Source organism: Corythoichthys intestinalis, chromosome 1 (genome assembly GCF_030265065.1).
Source record: "Corythoichthys intestinalis isolate RoL2023-P3 chromosome 1, ASM3026506v1, whole genome shotgun sequence".
Classification (NCBI taxonomy): Eukaryota; Metazoa; Chordata; class Actinopteri; order Syngnathiformes; family Syngnathidae; genus Corythoichthys; species Corythoichthys intestinalis.
The window spans coordinates 46,513,270-46,533,343 of record NC_080395.1 but is presented as its reverse complement, the minus strand read 5'-3'; the positions used below and the strand labels follow the sequence as shown (position 1 = coordinate 46,533,343).

Below are 20,074 nucleotides of genomic sequence, written 5' to 3'. Positions count from 1 at the left end.
CTATGCTTCATGTATAACCTTTTATTGTAAGAGCTTCCTTCCGAATGATATCAAATATGATCTTATATTTCATTGTCACAGCGAAATGCACATGCGCACGCAGTAAATAGGTACAAAACAAACAACAAAAGAGTGCAAGCATGCAGTTTTGCCATGTCAAAACGAAACTACTTTACATGCCCTATTTTACCCTTAGAACACAATGAGTTGTTTTCCCATGGTAAGATGTCACATGACAAATCCAAGTTGAGTGGAAGCGCCACTTAGACAGACTCTACAGTACTCTTGCTATGATTCATTTTCAGGTCACAAGCTGCAAGTCAGTGAGAATCTCTGATGAAAAATTAACTCATTGGCTGCCCTTGTCAGCGATAGATTCCAATTAATTTGGACTGGGAGAGAATGGTAGCAAATGAGTTTTAAAAAATAATAAAAAAGAACAACAATGTGATCATAATCATGCACATACCTGGTGAAAGGCCTACGATGGAGCGGTTAGAGAGGGTGCTATGGCCGTTCATCTTGTGGTAAATGGGTATCGAGTCCAAGATTGCTTGTAGGTACTTCTCTTGTTCGAGGCTACTAGATGACTCAGAGGACGATGCAGGTGCTATTTCAGAAAACAGACAAAAGGTTTAAAGCTTGGTTGAGTTTTTTTTTATTTTTTATTATTTCATATAAACAAGTCCTGAAAAAGTAAAGGTAATGCTTGTAATGACATTAAGGCGGACCTGGTGAAGTGGGATTCTGTGATTTAAACAATCCAACAACACTTTTGCCATGAAAGCCGCCCGAGCGCAACAGCACGGCTTTGGTACGGGGGTGCTTCCAACACACGACAGGCAGACGATTGTGTCGGTAGCAACGTGCCACTTTGTGTAAACTGTTATCTTGTATGGCCTGAGGAACCACCAAAAGTCCCGGATAACTGAAGCAGAGAAAAACAATGGAATTATGATCTTTATACCTTAAATTGTGGTAGTTGAGCATACCTGCGACAAAGGGAATAAAGTCTATTAACAGCCGTGATTCTGAACTGGTCGCCCGACTTTGAGCGAGATGAACTGGCAGTGATGGTCCCCAAGCCCATTCGCTGGTAGTCACGGAAACAGGACTGCTCCACTAGCTGCTCCATGGTGGACTTCTCTGATGTTCTCAGCGTACTGCTAGGCGGAGGCTCGCCGTCATCCGAAACTGGATATAACACATAGAGAAGTAAAGATTGACACTTGACGACAATTACAAGTTTGGTTTGAACAGCAAGAAATTGAGATCTTCTCTCACTGGAAATGTCATCATCCTCGTGCCAGGTCATTCTGCTGCCTCTGTCATTCCTCTTCAATGTGGTCTGGCTACCACGGCCCATTGTGATCTTGCTGGCTCTCTTGGCTCCCTTGACAATAGTTTTGGATAGTGTTCTGAAGCGACAAAAGAGCCCCACACATGAAGTTTGTCCACTACTTCCAGCTGAGTAAAAAGGATATTAGACTTTCAGATATGATGACCTTTAGAGATTGAAAATCACTTTTGTAAAATAAGTCAAAATATCGACTCTGATTAACTCATTGGCTGCCATTGACGGTGATCGGGAAAAAAAAGCTCTAAAAATGAACTGCTTTTACATTCACAACACAGTAACTTTGGTATATTAAACTGACAACACTCAAACTGAGGAAACATATCAAAAACATTCCTAATGTTTAATGGCTTTAATGTTAATTCATAAATTAACTAATTGGCTGCCATTAATGCTGATAAATGACCTATCCATTTTGACAGGCAGAGGCTGGCAGCGTTCACTCAATTGCATGTGTGCGCATTCCTTCTATTGGCTAACTCGAAACCTAGAACAAACACAGGCAATAAATTATATATTACTAATAATTAATCAAATTAAATATTAAAAATTAATTTTAAATATTAATTAATCAGCCCTGATTTTTTTTTTAAATTGTACTTTGAGGATTGATGGATATTGACCACTGCTACATAGTTACCAATTTTCAAGACAATCAGTTTACGAATAAGGGGGGAACAGGAGCTATGCCGATTACCGATTTCAAGGTATACCGTGGTATAAAAACGTCACGGTTTCAAAATCGCAAAATTTTTCCTTCCTACCGTCCCTACGGTATTCGCTATTTTTTATGTCCCAAAAATGCAGAGAGAAATCCCTCCCTTGCAGCTGCAAGGTTCAACTCTCCCCCACCGGTTGTTGCTCGCATTATGAGTTAACTCTCGTAGCTGGTGGGAAACGTTCCTGACAGTTTAATCTAACCTTTAATTTTGTATACTGTATTTTTCGGACGATAAGTCGCAGTTTTTTTTTTTTTTTTTTTTTTCATAGTTTGGCTGGACTTACTGTATACTCTGGAGTGACTTATGTGTGAAATTATTACCACATTATTATATAATTTCACATGTTATTTGGTGTTTTAGGGTGACACTGATGGTTTGGTAAACTTGTTAGGATGTTCTTTAAGCTATGGTTATCTGACTAAATCTTAATAGCTATGTTGCGTTAACATCCTGGCCAAGTTTGCCTTTCGTTGTTCATACATTTTTATTTTAAATTGCCTTTCAAGATGACACATCTGTTCGATGTGTCGGATTTTATCAAGTAACAAAAAATGCGACTTATACTCCAGTGCGACTTATAGTCCGAAAAATACAGTAAATAAGAATCATATTGGAGGTATTGCCTCCTCAGCAGCCACCCTCCACAAACATGTTTTACATGTCGGTTGGCCCTCTTCCTCTAAGCTGCGGTCGTCTAACTTTTCTGTAGCCGAGGTATTCCCATAACAGCGATTTTGGTTTTCTCCAATTAGGGAAAAACTTCAGGAGTTTCACCTCCCCCAGCCATCGTGTAGCACAGCTGACAATTACTGTCAGTGAATTTTGTGTTCACTTTTCTGCGAGCAGTTAAAGTTTGTTTCATGTCAGTTATAAGATTTATTAGTCATTACATTTCTTGCACTTATCCGCCCTCCACCTACTGCAGAAAAAAAGTCAAAAAGGTCCCACAGCCTCATTCTTCAGCCTCTGCATTACCTGGTTTTACCACTTGGGACTTTATTTATTATTTTACTTTAAAAAGTGACCAGCAATGGAATGTTTTACGATCCACTAGGATTTAAAATAATTGAAAACATTTACCAATATTTATTTTAATTATATTTTAGTTTGTTTGTATAAAAACATATATAAAAACATGGCAGGCAATCAGTGAGTTACTCAAGTACTAGGCTTTGAAAGTTTTGTGGGAGGAACCCAATAACGAATTAAATCTTTATCACTTTCAATGACAATGAATGAGTTAATAGATTGACTACAAACCTAAAGCCAGTGTTCCTTTCTTTTTGCTTTGGAAGATTAAGCTGAGGTTGAGTTTGCCCTGCGGCAAATGCAAAGGAGCTGAAGATTGATTGTGGGTATCGGAGCCTTTGTACGTGTTTCCTGAACATCTCCACCATCTCCGAGCTCACCTCTTCATCAAAAGCCACCTTTATCAACTGTAACAAAAAATAGGGGGAAAAAATCTATAATAATATTGTGATGTCTGTGGTGTGGCATCAACATGAAGAAAGATGCAGTGCAACAACCTGAAATGATGCAGAGCGGAGCTGGAGACCCTCCTGCATGTTTTGCTGCAGTTGGTTCTGAATGCTGATTTTCTTCTCCTTCGTCAATGTGGACACTGGGAAAGCTCTGATCACTGCCTGCTCCCCCACTAAATACACAAATTGTTAAACAAGATTCTTTCCACTCGGATTTACTTGTTCGAGGTTGAGTCTAACGATATAAAACAAATCAGTGTGAGGTTTACAATGACCTTACCCAATGGGTCATGGGGGATGCCTTTAAAGATGATGCGGTACGTGGTGAGGAAGAGGGCACCCTCTGCTGGTAGGATGTGCGGGCCTCCCAGCAGGCCCCCAGTAGCCTCTTCCCTGCCGTCGGGATCGAGAAGTACCCTCACCCCCTCAGACACGAACTCCTCCCCAGGAAGTAGCGCTGGACGTAGAATTTTTGGCTGACGGGGTGACATGTTGACAGTTATGGTACTGTATATTCAGAAACAGTGAAAATGTTTTATTCATTTTCCATTCCAGGAGTTAGACTGTAATAAGTGTATTGGTTCCAGAAGATAAAAATATTTAAAATCACAGCGCTCTGATAGACATTCTTCACATGCAGGCCACCTTAAAAGAGGATACCGCTGTCTGTAAATAACCGTTGAAAAATAACCGTCGGAGCTGAATTCAACATGACGAAAAATATGATTTAATAAAATGAAATTTGGAAAAAATCCACTCGTTAAAAGAAGCATAATTGCATGCTAAATTAACTTCATGGCTGCCCTTGACAGCGAGGGACTAGGCCCGATCCATTTTGACTGGGAGGGGATCATTCGCCGCCAGCTTCTCCTAGTCAAAATGGATTGGACCCAGTCTCTCGCCGTCAAGGGCACTGAAATATGATCATTCACTGCCAGCCCTGCCAGTTTAAACAAATTGAATTTTGCACTGTTATTAAACTGAAGCAAATCAATACAGAACTGCAACTTATTTGACATATTGGCAACCAAAGAGGATAACAGCCTCACTCAAAAAACACCTACATTGAAATCAATAGCACGTTAAGTGCCTGCTAGGTAAATATTATACAGCATGCAGGCATGTCACACTGACACACTATCCAGCTCGCACTGGGATCACAGCAGCCGTGGAACCAGTCTCATAACGCTGTCGTCAGTTTGACCTCAGCTGTTTTTTGGGAATGTAGGCCAATGGGTGCATTTCAACACAGTGCTTCAAACAGGATCTGACACAATAAACCCTACTACCGACCTCTTCAAAAACTTTGGAAACAACAGGGATTCAGGTACTTCCAGATGGCAGAAAGCGAGTGAACACTGCTGCCTGACTAGAACAGAATATGAGCAGAAAAACCTGTGCTTGGAGTTCCGCTACCACATTTGACCTAATTCTGTATTTTCCGGACTATAAGCTGCACTACCCCCCATAGTTTAGCCAGGTTTGCGACATACACTACCTTTCAAAAGTTTGGTGCCTAAGTGACCTCAAACTTTTGAACGGTAGTGTTCCCTTTCGTGAAACAGTCATGAGAAGGGTGTTGTAGATGTGCCCTTTACTTCCATAGTTAGCCAAGTTGTTCAGAAGTTATACTGAAGATGAAGGAACATTTTAATGTATTTGGTAGGGATTTGGAGATATCGAGAGTTTGGTCAACAAGTTATGTTGTCAAGGCTCCAGACTGCAACCAAATGGTTGTGTTTTGCAACTAAAATTAGATCCAGTACTTTTTTCGTATAGCTACAGTGGTACCTGGACATACGATCACTTCGACACACGATCTTTTCGACATCCGACGTAAAATTTGACTCGCCATTTGTTTCTACATCCAACGAAAATTTCGACATCGAATTACAATTTCGACATCGAATTACGACGATATATGACAGCGCCGCAGTTACTTTGTTTTCCCACAAGACTGACGCACACCAGATTTTCTTGTGACAGAAACCAACATGGGTTCCAAGAATGTTAGTGCAGGTGGTGTAAAGAAGGAAAAGGTGATGCTTACCAATGACATGAAGATGGATATGATAGAAAAATATGAGCGTGAGGTGCGCATCCGTGAAATGGCTCAACAATACAGCAGTAGACTGTCTATCAAGGCGGTCCTCCTCAGTTTGCTTTATAAGTTAAGGAGGCAATTATTATTGTGGTAACATCGCCTAAGAAATCGCCAGCTTCGTTAGGTTTCTAATCATTTATTCCATCAGCTTGTGGAACACAACAGCCTAGTATTCCCCGCAGCATGTAAACGAAGTGATAGTAAGGCTCACTCCTTCAAGACAGCCATTCTTATGCGAAAATCCTGCTTGACATACGACCATTTCGACTCACAAACAAGGTCCTGGAACGAATGAACTTCGTATGTAGAGGTACCACTGTACTTGCACATGTGCGACCAGTGACATTGCAATTTTTTTTTGGCTGACAAACTCCTATACAGTTAAAGCCACTAGTTGGCAGTAATGTAACGAGCTGGTTTGCGAAACACAACAGAAGGAAAAAAAAGTATAGGTGGGCGATGTGTGGAGCGGGTTATAATTGGGGTAGCAGGAAAACTTGACAGCACTTGCGAACAAAGGCAAAAAAGACAATAAGCGATTACATTCTTGCCTACAAACCCACAGGCACTGTTTCAAAGGAGGCCGACGGGGGGAATAAGTCTGATTTACAATAACACATAAAAGTTAATTGTAAAATTCCTTTTAAATTAACATTTTTATTTATTATTCATTTTCAAAAACGATGTAGGTCGACAGTGGGCTTCTCTGTAAGCAGGCTTTGCGATTTGTCTGGGGGAAACCGCGGAGTTACATATGATTTTTCCACTTTCATTGTGCAATTTTTGGGCTGGTGCAAGTTATACTCATACATACAAAAAATATGGCACATATGAATTAATGCCGCGGAACTAAACTTCCATGTCAGATATCTGGAACACTTATGCTCACAGGTGTTGATAAAATGTTTGGCTGGGGTGACTTTGAGGAATTCAGCAAATCATAACACCCAGTCTAATAATGCTACAACATGATATCCACGTCAGTGTCACGCGAGCCCATCTGCTACCAACACAGAGGCTGCTATTGGTGGTGATAATATGTTCAATCCATTTGGAATGGATTAACCAGCCAGTTGAAATGGATTGGACGTCTATTGCCATCAATGGAACTAAAACATGATCATTCGTTCGAATGGAATGGAAGGAGATGGATGGCATCGGCGCTTTTGCCACCAGGAAGTACTTGTGACATCATAGTGAATATCTTTTGGTGTTCAAGTTAGTCATTCAAATGTGCCAAGAAAGGCAAATCCCACTCAGTGATTAAGTAAACGGAAACCACTTTCAGAATTCAGAAAAGTTTGCCTATTGCCGAGTAACCCTTGTTCAACCCGTCAGCAATTTTATAGAGGTAATGGATTGCATCTTTAAAGTATTCTGTTTCTCTCTTCCAGGAATCATCGCTGTTATTACTAATACCACTGACTCGTCATGAGGCCGGTGCCACTGTTGTTTTGACACTTTTTAGTACACGGCATGCGACTTGCAGCTTGCAATCCATCTTGGAATGAGCCACAAAGTTCAGCAGACAGCTCACCACAGCTTCCAGGTTGGTCTCAAGGCAGAACTGCGATGCTGTTTGTCTGTGTGTATGAGCGCGTGTAACAAGGATTACCATGTGCTGGCAAACACAATAAAAGCACAGCAGGGTTCAAAATAACAAGTAAGATATCTAAAAGTGCACTTAGAAAAAAAATTGGAAAACTTCCATTTGCAGCACACGAGCAGGAAAGAGAATAAAACTTGTATATGGGAGTTGGATGCTACAGTCTATAAAAAGGCCAAGATATCAAGTTTTAATGGCAATTTTCAAAAGTAAACTTTGTTTTATTGTAGTTTTGAAGTTCGGCTAAGGTAGTTCTAAAATGAATGCATTGTAAAGTCTAAAACCAATCAGGAATTTAAGAAAATCCACAAGTGAAACTTCAGGTTATTTGCTTTCAAAAATAGGGTTGTGCACAGCCACATTATGCAGATTCATATTCAAGCTCATGTTGTGTTGATAAAACCTCCTAAATGGGGAACTTAACTCATTGGCAGCCATTCATAGCAAATGGATTAGACTAGGGCTGCAGCTATCGATTATTTTAGTAGTCGATTAATCGATGAACTAGTTAGCTCGAATAATCGAGTAATCGGATAAGCAACATGAAAAATTAAAATACCTGAGCTGAGCCTCAAACGGTACTTAAAAAAAAAAAAAAATTTACCATTTTATAGTATTTAAGCTTTTTTCTTAACAAATGGTTCAGACATATAGTCCCACAAAAAACGGCTAAATATATAAACTAAATTATGAATGCATGAAAAAAAATGGCTCAAAATTTTTTTTTAGCTTTGTCGGTCTTAACAGGGAGCAGTTGGAGTCAGGCATGTGAAATGAGGCAGAACAGAGGGCAGTGTATCCACCCTAAGCAATAACACTAAATGCAAACACTGTCAAAATAAACCATTACAATGCAACTTTAAGTAAACCATTACTTGGAGCAATAAAATTTAATTCGAATATTTTTTTCTAATCGAATACTCGAGTTTATCGATTAATCGTTGCAGCACTAGATTAGACATCTACTGCCTTCAATGGCAGTGAAAATAACGAACAAAATAGGAGGTTAAGAAGCTAAGTTTAATTTAAAAAATATATCGCTGTCATGACCAGTGTTGTTAATCTTACTTTTAAAAAGTAATTACAATTACAAATGACTTCTCCCAAAAAGTAATTGAGTTAGTAACTGAGTTACCTCAATGTAAGAGTAATTAGTTACTTGGCAAAGTAACTGGTGTTACTTTTAATGTTTTACATATTAGTACATGATACATTCTATTACGTCTTTCACATCAAATATATTTATATTAACTGATTGAATTGAACTGTTTTGTTTTTCATTCATTCAAAAAAAAAAAAAAAAAAAAAAAAAAAAAAAAAAAAAAAACACAGGTCACACTATGTGAAATTCAAAGGGTTTTGGGACCGTAGGCCCTGGCCCAGTTCTGTATCCTAAACTTAACTAGACATAGGGGTATTGCGGCTATTGCGATAACTAGATTGTAACCTTTGCTATGTTTGGAAGTCATTTAATATTGTGAATCAACAGTTAAAGTTGTTAAAATTGCTCCAGTTATTGCATTAGTTTCCTTCTGTCTACTTTCGACATGTCAAAGTTTTAAAACTGTTTCATGATAAAGATAGATACAAGTCAAGATTTCGCCTATTTAGGAGTTACTAAGTTACTTAGGTATGCTACAACAGAGCCTGCCTGAGAAGTTTACTGCTTTAAGATGGTGGCTGTTTACTAACGCCAGCGAGTGTCATTTCGCATCTAGTTCTATACATATGTGATATCTACCGTAGCATCATGTGAACGTAGTTTGTAGGCTGCTGTCAGGTATTAATGGTGCCACCTAGCATCGCTTTTGCAATATTCAAACAAATTGCAGTAACACACTTATGCACCCCTCAGTAACGGTAACGGCGTTGCAAAGATGAGAAAAGTAATTATTTAGATTACTCACTACTGAAAAAAAAAATAACTCCGTTAGTAACGCTGTTATACTCTAACGCCATTAACAACACTGATCATGACATAAATTAAATGCATTATTTGCACTAAATGTTCAGCTATATACTCAATTTGTTAAAAATATCACTTTGCAATAATTTTCCATTGAAATTTTTTGAAATTTTAATTTGCAAAAAAAAGAAAGAAAAAAAAAGCTAGAGCTCACAAAAAAAAAAAAAAAAAAACGTTCCGATTATGATTCAGCACCCGAAAATTACACAAGAACAAGTGTGTGCATCATTGCTAGAATTTTGTTGTTGTTGTAAAGTGTTATTTTTAATGTTATCAAATCACCGCTTATTTTTTGCGATTAGTTGACAAATTGGCTCATTTCCCACTCGCATGTAGTACTGTAATATTTTTCTGGGCTAAATATACGTATTAGCTGTAAATATGCATTGGAATCAAAACTTGTTTATTTTTGTGATTAGTCTACTAATCGGCTATTATATAAACCACATGCTATTTACAACTATAATACTCTAGGCTTATCAATTTAGCTGTAAATGTGCATTGGATCCAAAAACTATGTGAATAGAAAAGCTGGGCAATGAATAATAAAGCAGATGTTTTGGGATTTTTTGATCGATTACAAATAAATCAAAGCATATTTACTGTGTGTGGCAACCCTGGTTGTGGACAGTCTGTGGAGGAGTGATTCAGATACACATTCCAGTGCTTATACACAAGCATAACTATATATACTCCAAATATCCTTTAATGTAGAGTTTCACACACCTTCTGAATGGGCGGTAACCTCCTGCTCTCCCTGTGAACTGCCTCTAGAGCCTCCATCTGCATAGCGACGACGCCTGTGGGTCAGAAGATGAGGTTACCTAGTGTCCGTACAAAGAAACACATAGGCTCGCACACATTCACACAAACGGTGTGTGTATTTCGAGGTTGTAAGGCCATTTAACATGTCAGGAGTTAATCAGCTCAGAGGCCAGCGTTACTGAGAATACACACCAGCAGGAGTTACTCTGCACAAAGCTGTGGGAATTAGGACAGCAGATGCGTGAATGGACACCGTATGTGACGTACCTGGGATCATGCTGTGGAGGTTCTTGATGTGTTCTTGCGTTACTCCGCTTTCAGTGCAGACCTTATCGATGAATCGAGCCACGAATCTGACTACCGAGTTGGCTACGTCGCTGTTCTCAGAGTCCTCGAAACCGCTTTCAGTGTCAAAGCTCTCTGCGACACTGCCGGCGATGCTATTAATGATAAACGGTAGGATGAAAAGCATGAATGTGTAAAAGGTCAAGCCAAAGCGAGAGCTGCATGTTGACAGGAGTGATCAGCGAGCAGCGATCCTGGCACACACAACGTGTTGATGCTTGAGAATGTTTCACATGAATCCTCACAAGTGGGTGGCAGTATCCACATGTCATTTGTGAAAACCAAACATCTGAAGTGACAATTACTTAGTTAAAAAAAAAAAAAAAGAAAGAAAGAAAATGACTTCACAAACAATTTTGCAGCTGTTGTCTCATAAAAACAACTTGTATAAAAAGCTACATCTTGAGGCACTTTTGACAATAAAAAAGCAAAATTTGGATGAAAAAAATGGTGATGAGAACACTGTGTTCATTTAAGCGACTTTGGCAACAACCTAGCCACTTCGAAGAAAATGTTTACATCACAGCACACATCAAGGAAAATCACTGCTATTTTGTTTTGAGTACAAACTGGGCCATTAGTGACACCTAAAGGGTCTCAAGCCTGACTTTTTTGTGCAGTTGCAACATCCTGAAAGCATCTCAAGGTAGAATGCACAACAGATACACAGTAGGAAGGAACGGGGTTGGTTGTCAAAAGGGTTAGTTGACACACTTTCTATAACTTGACCATTAGAGGGCAGTGTTGCACATTATCAGTTTTGAAATGATCAGATTGCTTCAATAAAAAAATCTACATACATCTTGTGTCACATCACGTTGAGGTAAGAGGGTATTACTTTTTAATGTCAACTTCAAAACTACTATTTTATGGGCTTTTACACAACAGATTTCTCGTTATGAAAGTGTTAGGAGTAGAAATTATAAGGCTAAATCTATAGTTTTGATTAAAATTCTTTAATTAGCCAGTTGCTTGCTAGCTGCTAGCTTTTAGCCAAAAACACGAGTTGGGGTTGGTTGTCACACCATCAACATTTCAAAGGATCCAAAGGATTTTTATTGTCTATGTACATACTCCAACTCACCTAAGCCTGTGACCATAATTACAATATCAATTTATTCTCTGATAGTAAAAACTATTGTTGGCCATATTTCGTCTTATTATTATGTTTTTGATGGTATGATAAATTCTGTGCTATCAACTTCACTGTTCACTCTCTCCTCCATTTTGTAAGCAAACTATCGTTCTGCTGGAGGAGCGACCCGTGTAAGCACACACCGAAGGCATGAAGAATAATGGTATACGACACTGCATATTTTGGCAGCCATGTGGTCCAAGTAACTACAGGGCTAGTACAGTATTGGCCATACAAGTACGATGCAGATACATTTTAACATCAAGATAAAGGTAGATGGCTCGTTGAATCACTAAATCTCATTTTTTATTACACTCAAGCGTTTATGTGGTGATTAATTTATAAGTTGCAATATTGTCCCTCGGGCTCCACTTCGATTAAGATTAACCGTCAAGTTTAGCTTCTTCCATTTGCTAATGATTGCTCCAAGAGTGGACCTATTTCCACTAAGCTGGTAGGTAATTTCTCCGTAGCCATTCCCAGCCTTGTGGAGGTGTACAATTTTGTCTCGGTCTTTGGTCTTCGCCACGTTAAAAGAGTCTTACTAATTGTGTGGAGTGAACAGGTGTCTTTATGCAGCAAAATAAATAGAGTGGTGGTGAACCTTTAATAGGCGGACTAACAGGTCTTTCAGGGTCAGAATTCTAGCTGATAGACAGGTGTTCAAATACTTATTTGAAGCTGTATCACACAAATAAATTGATAAAAAATCATGCATTGTGATTTCTGGATTTTTCTTTTTAGATTATCTTTCTCACAGTGGACATGCACCTACGATGAACATTTCAGACTCCTCCATGACTTCTAAGTGGGAGAACTTGCAAAATATCAGGGCGTTCAAATACTTATTTTATTCACTGTATATCGTAATACAAAAACTTGTCACGAAAGGCTTAAATGCACCCTTCTCAGAATAACATTTTACAGCAACAACAATCTTGGAACAACTCCACATAACAATAATTCCAACCTTGTGGCTGATGCTGCTTCCTAACAGCTTCATAACATTCCGAATGCTCTCAACAACATGTGTAACTGTAGCCTATTTATTAGCAAATGTGATTCCGATTCAAATATTTTGTTTATGCATTAAAAAAAAAAACAGAAGACTGTAAAACACAATAGTGTGCAATTTAGTGTGTTGTAGGCACACCAAATCTCATATTTAGAAAGCGCAAACCCGATGTCTGTCATCACTGTGTCTCAGACAGTGAATAGCTAATGGACAATATGTTGATGTTCAGTTCTGGACTCAATTTAAGTTTGTTTTGAATATCTATCTCTAAATGCGTTCTTGAGTGCAATGTGTTCTTGTTCTTACACAATAACCTGAAAGATGGATGTGTTCTGTTCTGTTAAAGAAACATTGTAAAGCTGTTCCAATTTAACGGTAACATTATAATGCATTCTTGTTAATGTTCCTTATTTATTAAGATGATTAAGTTGAAAAACAGAAAGGATATCGAATCCAACCAAAGATATTAAGATTCCCTCTAATAAAGGAATAACCATTCTAAGACATGTTCATGGGAAGACAGTCATGAAAGAGTAAAAATTGCGACAACCAACCCCGTTCTTTCCTAGACATGAACAAACAAAGATATCAAGATTCCCTCTAATAAAAGAATAACTATTCTAAGACATGTTCATGGGAAGACAGTCATGAAAGAGTAAAAATTGCGACAACCAACCCCGTTCTTTCCTAGACATGTACAGAACAAGTGAAGCTTCTCTCTACTGACCTGTTGGTGACGATGCTGTTGCTGCCGCTTTCCCAGTCAGCTGCCGGTGCATTGCGAAGCAGTTTGTTCTTGCTAGTGTCCAAAGGAACCAGCAGGTAGACCATGAGGCTTGCATAATGGATGGCCTGGCTGAAAACAGTACTCTCTTCGTTTTTCACCAATTCCTGCTGCTTTTCTTTGCTCAGGTTGGGCCACAAGCGCAGCTGTTCGGCTGCAAGGTCCATAGCTGTCTGCTCCTCGTCTTTTGCGGGCGCTGTGGTCACACTCTGGGAAGAGATTAGACAATTTTTTTGATTACTACAATTTGCAAAAACTGTGAATTCCCAAATGAGTTTCTAATTAGCTCGCAGAAATCCGTGAAATGACAGTCCAGATAATAGGTGTCAAACTCCAGGCCTGGGAGCCAGATCCGGCCCGCCACTTAATTATCTGTGGCCTGCAAAAGTGAATTATATGCAGTGACTTCATGGTTATTTCTTAAAAAAAAAAAAAAAAAAAAAAAAAAAAAAAAAAAAAAAAAAAAAAAAAAGGAAAGAGGCAAATACAGTTTTCCTTTTCTGTTCACATAAAATAAATAAATATTTACTAGAATATATAGAATATTTACCATTTTTCTCCCTATTTGTTTTTGTAATTTAAAAAGGTAAATAAAAAGAAATGAACATAAAAATAAAGAGAAGTTTGTTTTTTCTTTTAACTATAAAAACAAAAATACAGTGCCTTGCAAAAGTATTCGGCCCCCTTGAACCTTGCAACCTTTCGCCACATTTCAGGCTTCAAACAAAGATATAAAATTTTAATTTTTTTGTCAAGAATCAACAACAAGTGGGACACAATCGTGAAGTGGAACCAAATTTTTTGGATAATTTAAACTTTTTTAACAAATAAAAAACTGAAAAGTGGGGCGTGCCCCCTTGCGTTAATACTTTGCAGCGCCACCTTTTGCTCCAATTACAGCTGCAAGTCGCTTGGGGTATGTTTCTATCAGTTTTGCACATCGAGAGACTGACATTCTTGCCCATTCTTTCTTGCAAAACAGCTCGAGCTCAGTGAGGTTGGATGGAGAGTGTTTGTGAACAGCAGTCTTCAGCTCTTTCCACAGATTCTCGATTGGATTCAGGTCTGGACTTTGACTTGGCCATTCTAACACCTGGATACGTTTATTTTTCAACCATTCCATTGTAGATTTGGCTTTATGTTTTGGATCATTGTCCTGTTGGAAGATAAATCTCCGTCCCAGTCTCAGGTCTTGTGCAGATACCAACAGGTTTTCTTCCAGAATGTTCCTGTATTTGGCTGCATCCATCTTCCCGTCAATTTTAACCATCTTCCCTGTCCCTGCTGAAGAAAAGCAGGCCCAAACCATGATGCTGCCACCACCATGTTTGACAGTGGGGATGGTGTGTTCAGGGTGATGAGCTGTGTTGCTTTTACGCCAAACATATCGTTTTGCATTGTGGCCAAAAAGTTCAATTTTGGTTTCATCTGACCAGAGCACCTTCTTCCACATGTTTGGTGTGTCTCCCAGGTGGGTTGTGGCAAACTTTAAACGAGACTTTTTATGGATATCTTTGAGAAATGGCTTTCTTCTTGCCACTCTTCCATAAAGGCCAGATTTGTGCAGTGTACGACTGATTGTTGTCCTATGGACAGACTCTCCCACCTCAGCTGTAGATCTCTGCAGTTCATCCAGAGTGATCATGGGCCTCTTGGCTGCATCTCTGATCAGTTTTCTCCTTGTTTGAGAAGAAAGTTTGGAAGGACGGCCGGGTCTTGGTAGATTTGCAGTGGTCTGATGCTCCTTCCATTTCAATATGATGGCTTGCACAGTGCTCCTTGAGATGTTTAAAGCTTGGGAAATCTTTTTGTATCCAAATCCGGCTTTAAACTTCTCCACAACAGTATCTCGGACCTGCCTGGTGTGTTCCTTGGTTTTCATAATGCTCTCTGCACTTTAAACAGAACCCTGAGACTATCACAGAGCAGGTGCATTTATACGGAGACTTGATTACACACAGGTGGATTCTATTTATCATCATCGGTCATTTAGGACAACATTGGATCATTCAGAGATCCTCACTGAACTTCTGGAGTGAGTTTGCTGCACTGAAAGTAAAGGGGCCGAATAATATTGCACGCCCCACTTTTCAGTTTTTTATTTGTTAAAAAAGTTTAAATTATCCAATAAATGTTGTTCCACTTCACGATTGTGTCCCACTTGTTGTTGATTCTTGACAAAAAAATTAAATTTCATATCTTTATGTTTGAAGCCTGAAATGTGGCGAAAGGTTGCAAGATTCAAGGGGGCCGAATACTTTTGCAAGGCACTGTATCTTAAAGGTAAATAAAACAAATTAAACAATGTTTCATATTATATCCTTTGATTTTTTTTTTTCAAATGAAAAAAGTTCGGAAAACACAGACAAGACTGAAAAAGCAGTTTCTGCTCTTGCACCCCTCTTTAAAATAAACTGCTGTATTTTAAGCCAAAAGAGCTGTTGTGTTTGATAGAACAATATGTCTATAATGCTGCCATAGCAGATTCATGACGCACTAAGCCTCCGAACTATTTTTAATTTGTTTGTCTTACCCTGGAAACCCCCGTTTACAGACATCGCGCAACCGCTTTTGTTTCAACCTAGCCATGAAAAGAAGGTAAGTAATCATATTTAATATTCAAAGAAGGTAAGTAATCATATTTAATATTCAAAATGTCTCATTTTTAGCTTAGAATCATTAATTGATGTCTACTGTTTAGTAAAAAATAAAAAAACGACTATAAAAAATTATTCACTCGCATATTGTAAACTTTTAAACAAATTACGTCACAATGAAACATTTGGCGTGTGTAAAAAAAGTCACGGATATCTACATCATAACTATCGCTTATTGTGTTTTTTTCTTACTATCGCATTTTCCCCGATATGTTAGATGATAAATAATGGATCCAAACAAAGAAAAATCAAAAAAATAAAGTTTAAAAGGGTAAATATATGAAAAAGAAAATCTCGACCATTCCAGGTTGTCTCCGATTTCTGCATCGCGACCCTTGTTACATCACCATGTTTCACCCATAAAATCCCCCCAAAATCCGGCTGTGGCCATTCACAGATGTGTCTTGACACTCGGTGATACATACTGCATGGAGTTTTTGGATCGAAACAAGGTGAGTACGCCATAATATCGCATTAAAATCGTGGTGTCTTTAATTCTGCTCTCGCGTGCTCTCGCCTCCAGTTAGGGTTTTGCTGTTTAAATTATTTTTTTTTTCAAAATGCCCTCCTGTTAAAAAATGTTCTTCCCCCAGAAAATTGAGATTTTAAGCTTTCCAATAATGTATCACACATGCATATAGGACAATTTTGAAATTTGGCCAAATTGGGGGTCTCAGAGCGGAACTTCAAGTCACCTTAGTGTTTTGCGCTATATATAAATAATTAAGAGTTAGACGATTTGAGGTAAAAAAAAATGTCTCTGAACGATAATCTACTATGGATATACAGGGGGTACAAAATAATGGAAACACCTAACATTTTGGCATCATAATCATTGAACATAATTGTTAAAGAATGGCATAAGGAACATTATAATGAAGTGATCATTTTGTATGGCCGGCACAATCCCTAGACCAGATTATTGAGCATTTATGATCAGTTAACAAGTTGTATGAATCAATACCTCGGAGAATTGAGGCTGTAATTGCCGCAAAAGGCGGACCTACACCATATTAGTTTTTGTTGATTATTTAAGGTGTGTCTATTATTTTGCGCAACCGCTGTAGTTGTCGATTCATTTGATTATTAATTAGTTGTTTAATTATGGCAGTCCCGGTTGGCAGACATTATGGCCCTCCAAAGGAACCCATCGCTATAATATGGCCAGCAAAAAAAAAAAAAAAAAGAGTCTGACACCCTTGGTCCAGAAGAATCATACATTTGAGAAAAACTTATACCGTCAGCGTGGCAGCGATGCCCCACTTCTCCGGCGGGGTGTTGAGATACAAGGCTCGGATCTGACTCTGGACCTCGCTGTAGAAAGTGGCCTCCCAAAACTGCTGGTTGGTCCAAATGGGGTGGTCTTGTATACAGGTGTAGGCAAACTGGTTCACCCCGGCAATCAGTTTCTGAAAGACAAAAATACAAAAATACATTTAATAAGCTGTACAAAACTACACATGCAAAAAACCTGGGGACCACTCAAGGGTGTACCCTGCCTTTCACGTTAATCAAATGGGATAGATTCCAGGATAGGCAGCGCAACCGGTGAAATACAATGAGAGCCATTGGATGAGGGTTATCCCCATATTTAATTCCTTTTCAATTTAATGCCAATGACAGCTGCTCTTGTTTTTCCACTACACTCAAAAACACGAGTCAAAGCAGCCAGAACTTCAACTGAACTTCATCATTCTTGAAGTTGTAATATGTGGTGATATAAGGTCACTAAATGTGTCAACAGACCCTTGCATTTTTCACTGTACTCCAGTATTAGACACTATGCAGTTTTTTTTTAATCACTTCATTGTTTATCTATCCTCAAGTATGAGAACTGGAGGCGGTTGCTATAATTATAACCATCAGAAAGAAAACATCTTAAATCCCAGTATGAGGGCCTGAAGACAACACATGGGACAGCCTACCACATTGTTTCACTATCCTGGATCAAAGTTCATTGGAATCATTGATAACAATAACATTTATTATTGACCAAAACCTTGGCCAAACTGTGGCAGATGACCTTAAAATTATAAATCAGGACTCTTACACGAAAAACAAAAGTGAAATGTTACTACAAACCCAATGCAGAAGGTTTTGATTGTTGTGTTAAATTACACATTAGAGGAAATAGTGTTTGGGTATCATATGCAAATTAAGGACCATTTGCTGTTTTGACTTTTATCGTGATACATTGTTTTGTTTTTCTTAATGTCATAGTACAATACCTTCCTTCCTTTTATCTTTCATCAACCATGTTTGTCTTTTTGTAAAGGGCTATAGAAATAAATTTGATTGATTGAACAATCATAATAATTTGGAAGAATAATTTAACAAGGAGGAGTAATTACATCTTTGCAGAGAGCCAAATAGCGTATCATTTATAAACTGCATTTTATATTTCCTTTACTTGTCTGTTTTTGATATTAAAATAGTTTGATGAAATAAAACTTTTGTGTGTGACCAAAAAACACAGACATCAAAAAGGGGGCAAATACTTTTTCAAGACTATTTAGTCTAGACTGTGCACTGAGTTATGTTGATTTCAAGCAACAAGGATGAAAGGGATTACACAAAAAACAAACAGGCAAGTATGAATAGCAGGATGGTCTTTGAGGAGCTCTGTAACACCTTTCTGTTCTACGTGCTATGTATCTAAAAGCAGATGTGTGAGTGTGCGGGGGGTGTTTGTGACGTGTCTATGTTGTCTAACTCAGCCTGGGTGTGTTTTTCTGACTCTTTAGTTATGTGCAGGTCATTATGACCCACTAGGTCATCTCTTCTGGACACTCACAAGACAGATGGTAAGGCATGAGATGGGGAAGGAGAATATAATAGAGAAAGGAGGAAAGGAAATAAGGAAACAACGTTTTAGAGGGAAAAGGGGAGTAAACTACTATCAGATCCATCTGGCTGAGTGGCGAGACTCGTTGAGAGTGGTATGTAAGTTTGATACAGGGATAAGAACAAGCCCAAAAAATGCTAAGCGGACAAGAGTGGGGAAATTGTGATTTGGTAAACAACAGTAAAGGAGATATCAGGATCTGGAATCTCGTGTTTTAACTTTGGTGTAACAATCCTAAGGTAGATTGTGTGGCATTAGATAACTTTCAAGCACTGACTAGCCCTTTATAGGCTAATCGCTGCCAAAATGGAATGAACATCTAGTGCCGTCAGTGGAAGCCAACGAGTTAAATGTCTACGCGTTATACGTTTGCCGATTATGTCTCGAAGATACTGAGAGATGCTCCATGTTGTCACCAGTGTTGGAATTAATGCCCTTACATTTGTGACATTACATAACGAAACTACTTTTTGCTGTAACTTCTAACGTAACTCATTATATTTTATCATTGTGTAAGGGCCTTATTGTTATCGTATGGGCAATACCCGTGTTAGTTATGTCTCGTGATCCAAGTGAAGTCTCCCCCAGCAGCGCCATGGCACATGAGTGTCATTTTACAGAACTCACTTTACAGAAAAAAACTAAAATGTCTATAAAATTTTATGCTACATACACTAAAATCACCAAATGCAGAGATAATTACCTATATTTTCAGGATCAATAAATATTTATCATATAAGTTTTTGCCCAAAATAGCAACTTAATTTTTTTTTTAATTTAGTTTTCAACAGCTAACAAATCAGTCAATTTTTCAAATCAGAAAACTTAATACTTGAGGAAAGCATGCAGAAACATCTTAATTGTACTCAACAACAGCAACATTTACATTTTTCTTTATACAATCACAACTTCTTCAGGTGTAATTCCGATGTTACTATTGCCTCAGCACGAAGGGCCGCCTTGCCAGCCATCTGGCACTCGTCGTTTTTAGCTTGAAATGTTACATAAAATAAAACACGTAAAAGGCGATTTTTTTGTGTATGGACACAGATATGTCTAGATTACTACATTTTTGCCAAAAAATGGGGAGTTGGCTGAAAATTACCTGATCATTTGAATATAAACTTATACAACATGGTGGCCATCACAAAACAAAGAACTTTTTAAGCTGAAAATTCTTGTAAATAAATGTGAACATCACCTAAATTTCTATAGATATGAACATAGAACAGTCTAGATTCTTGGTTAAAAGCAAAAAAATAACGTAAATATTTCGAGCTAAAATTACACTA

At 38.3% G+C, this 20,074-nt stretch overlaps 1 protein-coding gene across 2 annotated transcripts in view; it reads right to left on the bottom strand.

Annotated features, from left to right (window-relative positions):
• The window catches only part of sbf2 (SET binding factor 2), a 143,013-nt gene that overhangs the window by 42,293 nt on the left and 80,646 nt on the right, over window positions 1-20,074 (bottom strand). For both annotated transcript variants that reach the window (XM_057859758.1, XM_057859839.1), the window contains exons 18-28: window positions 17,176-17,346; window positions 13,224-13,489; window positions 10,269-10,441; window positions 9,963-10,036; window positions 3,841-4,036; window positions 3,606-3,733; window positions 3,340-3,515; window positions 1,285-1,418; window positions 993-1,194; window positions 732-928; window positions 470-610 (exon numbers count right to left, since the gene is read on the bottom strand). In XM_057859758.1, the coding sequence (XP_057715741.1) occupies window positions 470-610; window positions 732-928; window positions 993-1,194; window positions 1,285-1,418; window positions 3,340-3,515; window positions 3,606-3,733; window positions 3,841-4,036; window positions 9,963-10,036; window positions 10,269-10,441; window positions 13,224-13,489; window positions 17,176-17,346 (1,858 nt within the window). The remainder of the gene's footprint in view (window positions 1-469; window positions 611-731; window positions 929-992; window positions 1,195-1,284; window positions 1,419-3,339; window positions 3,516-3,605; window positions 3,734-3,840; window positions 4,037-9,962; window positions 10,037-10,268; window positions 10,442-13,223; window positions 13,490-17,175; window positions 17,347-20,074) is intronic.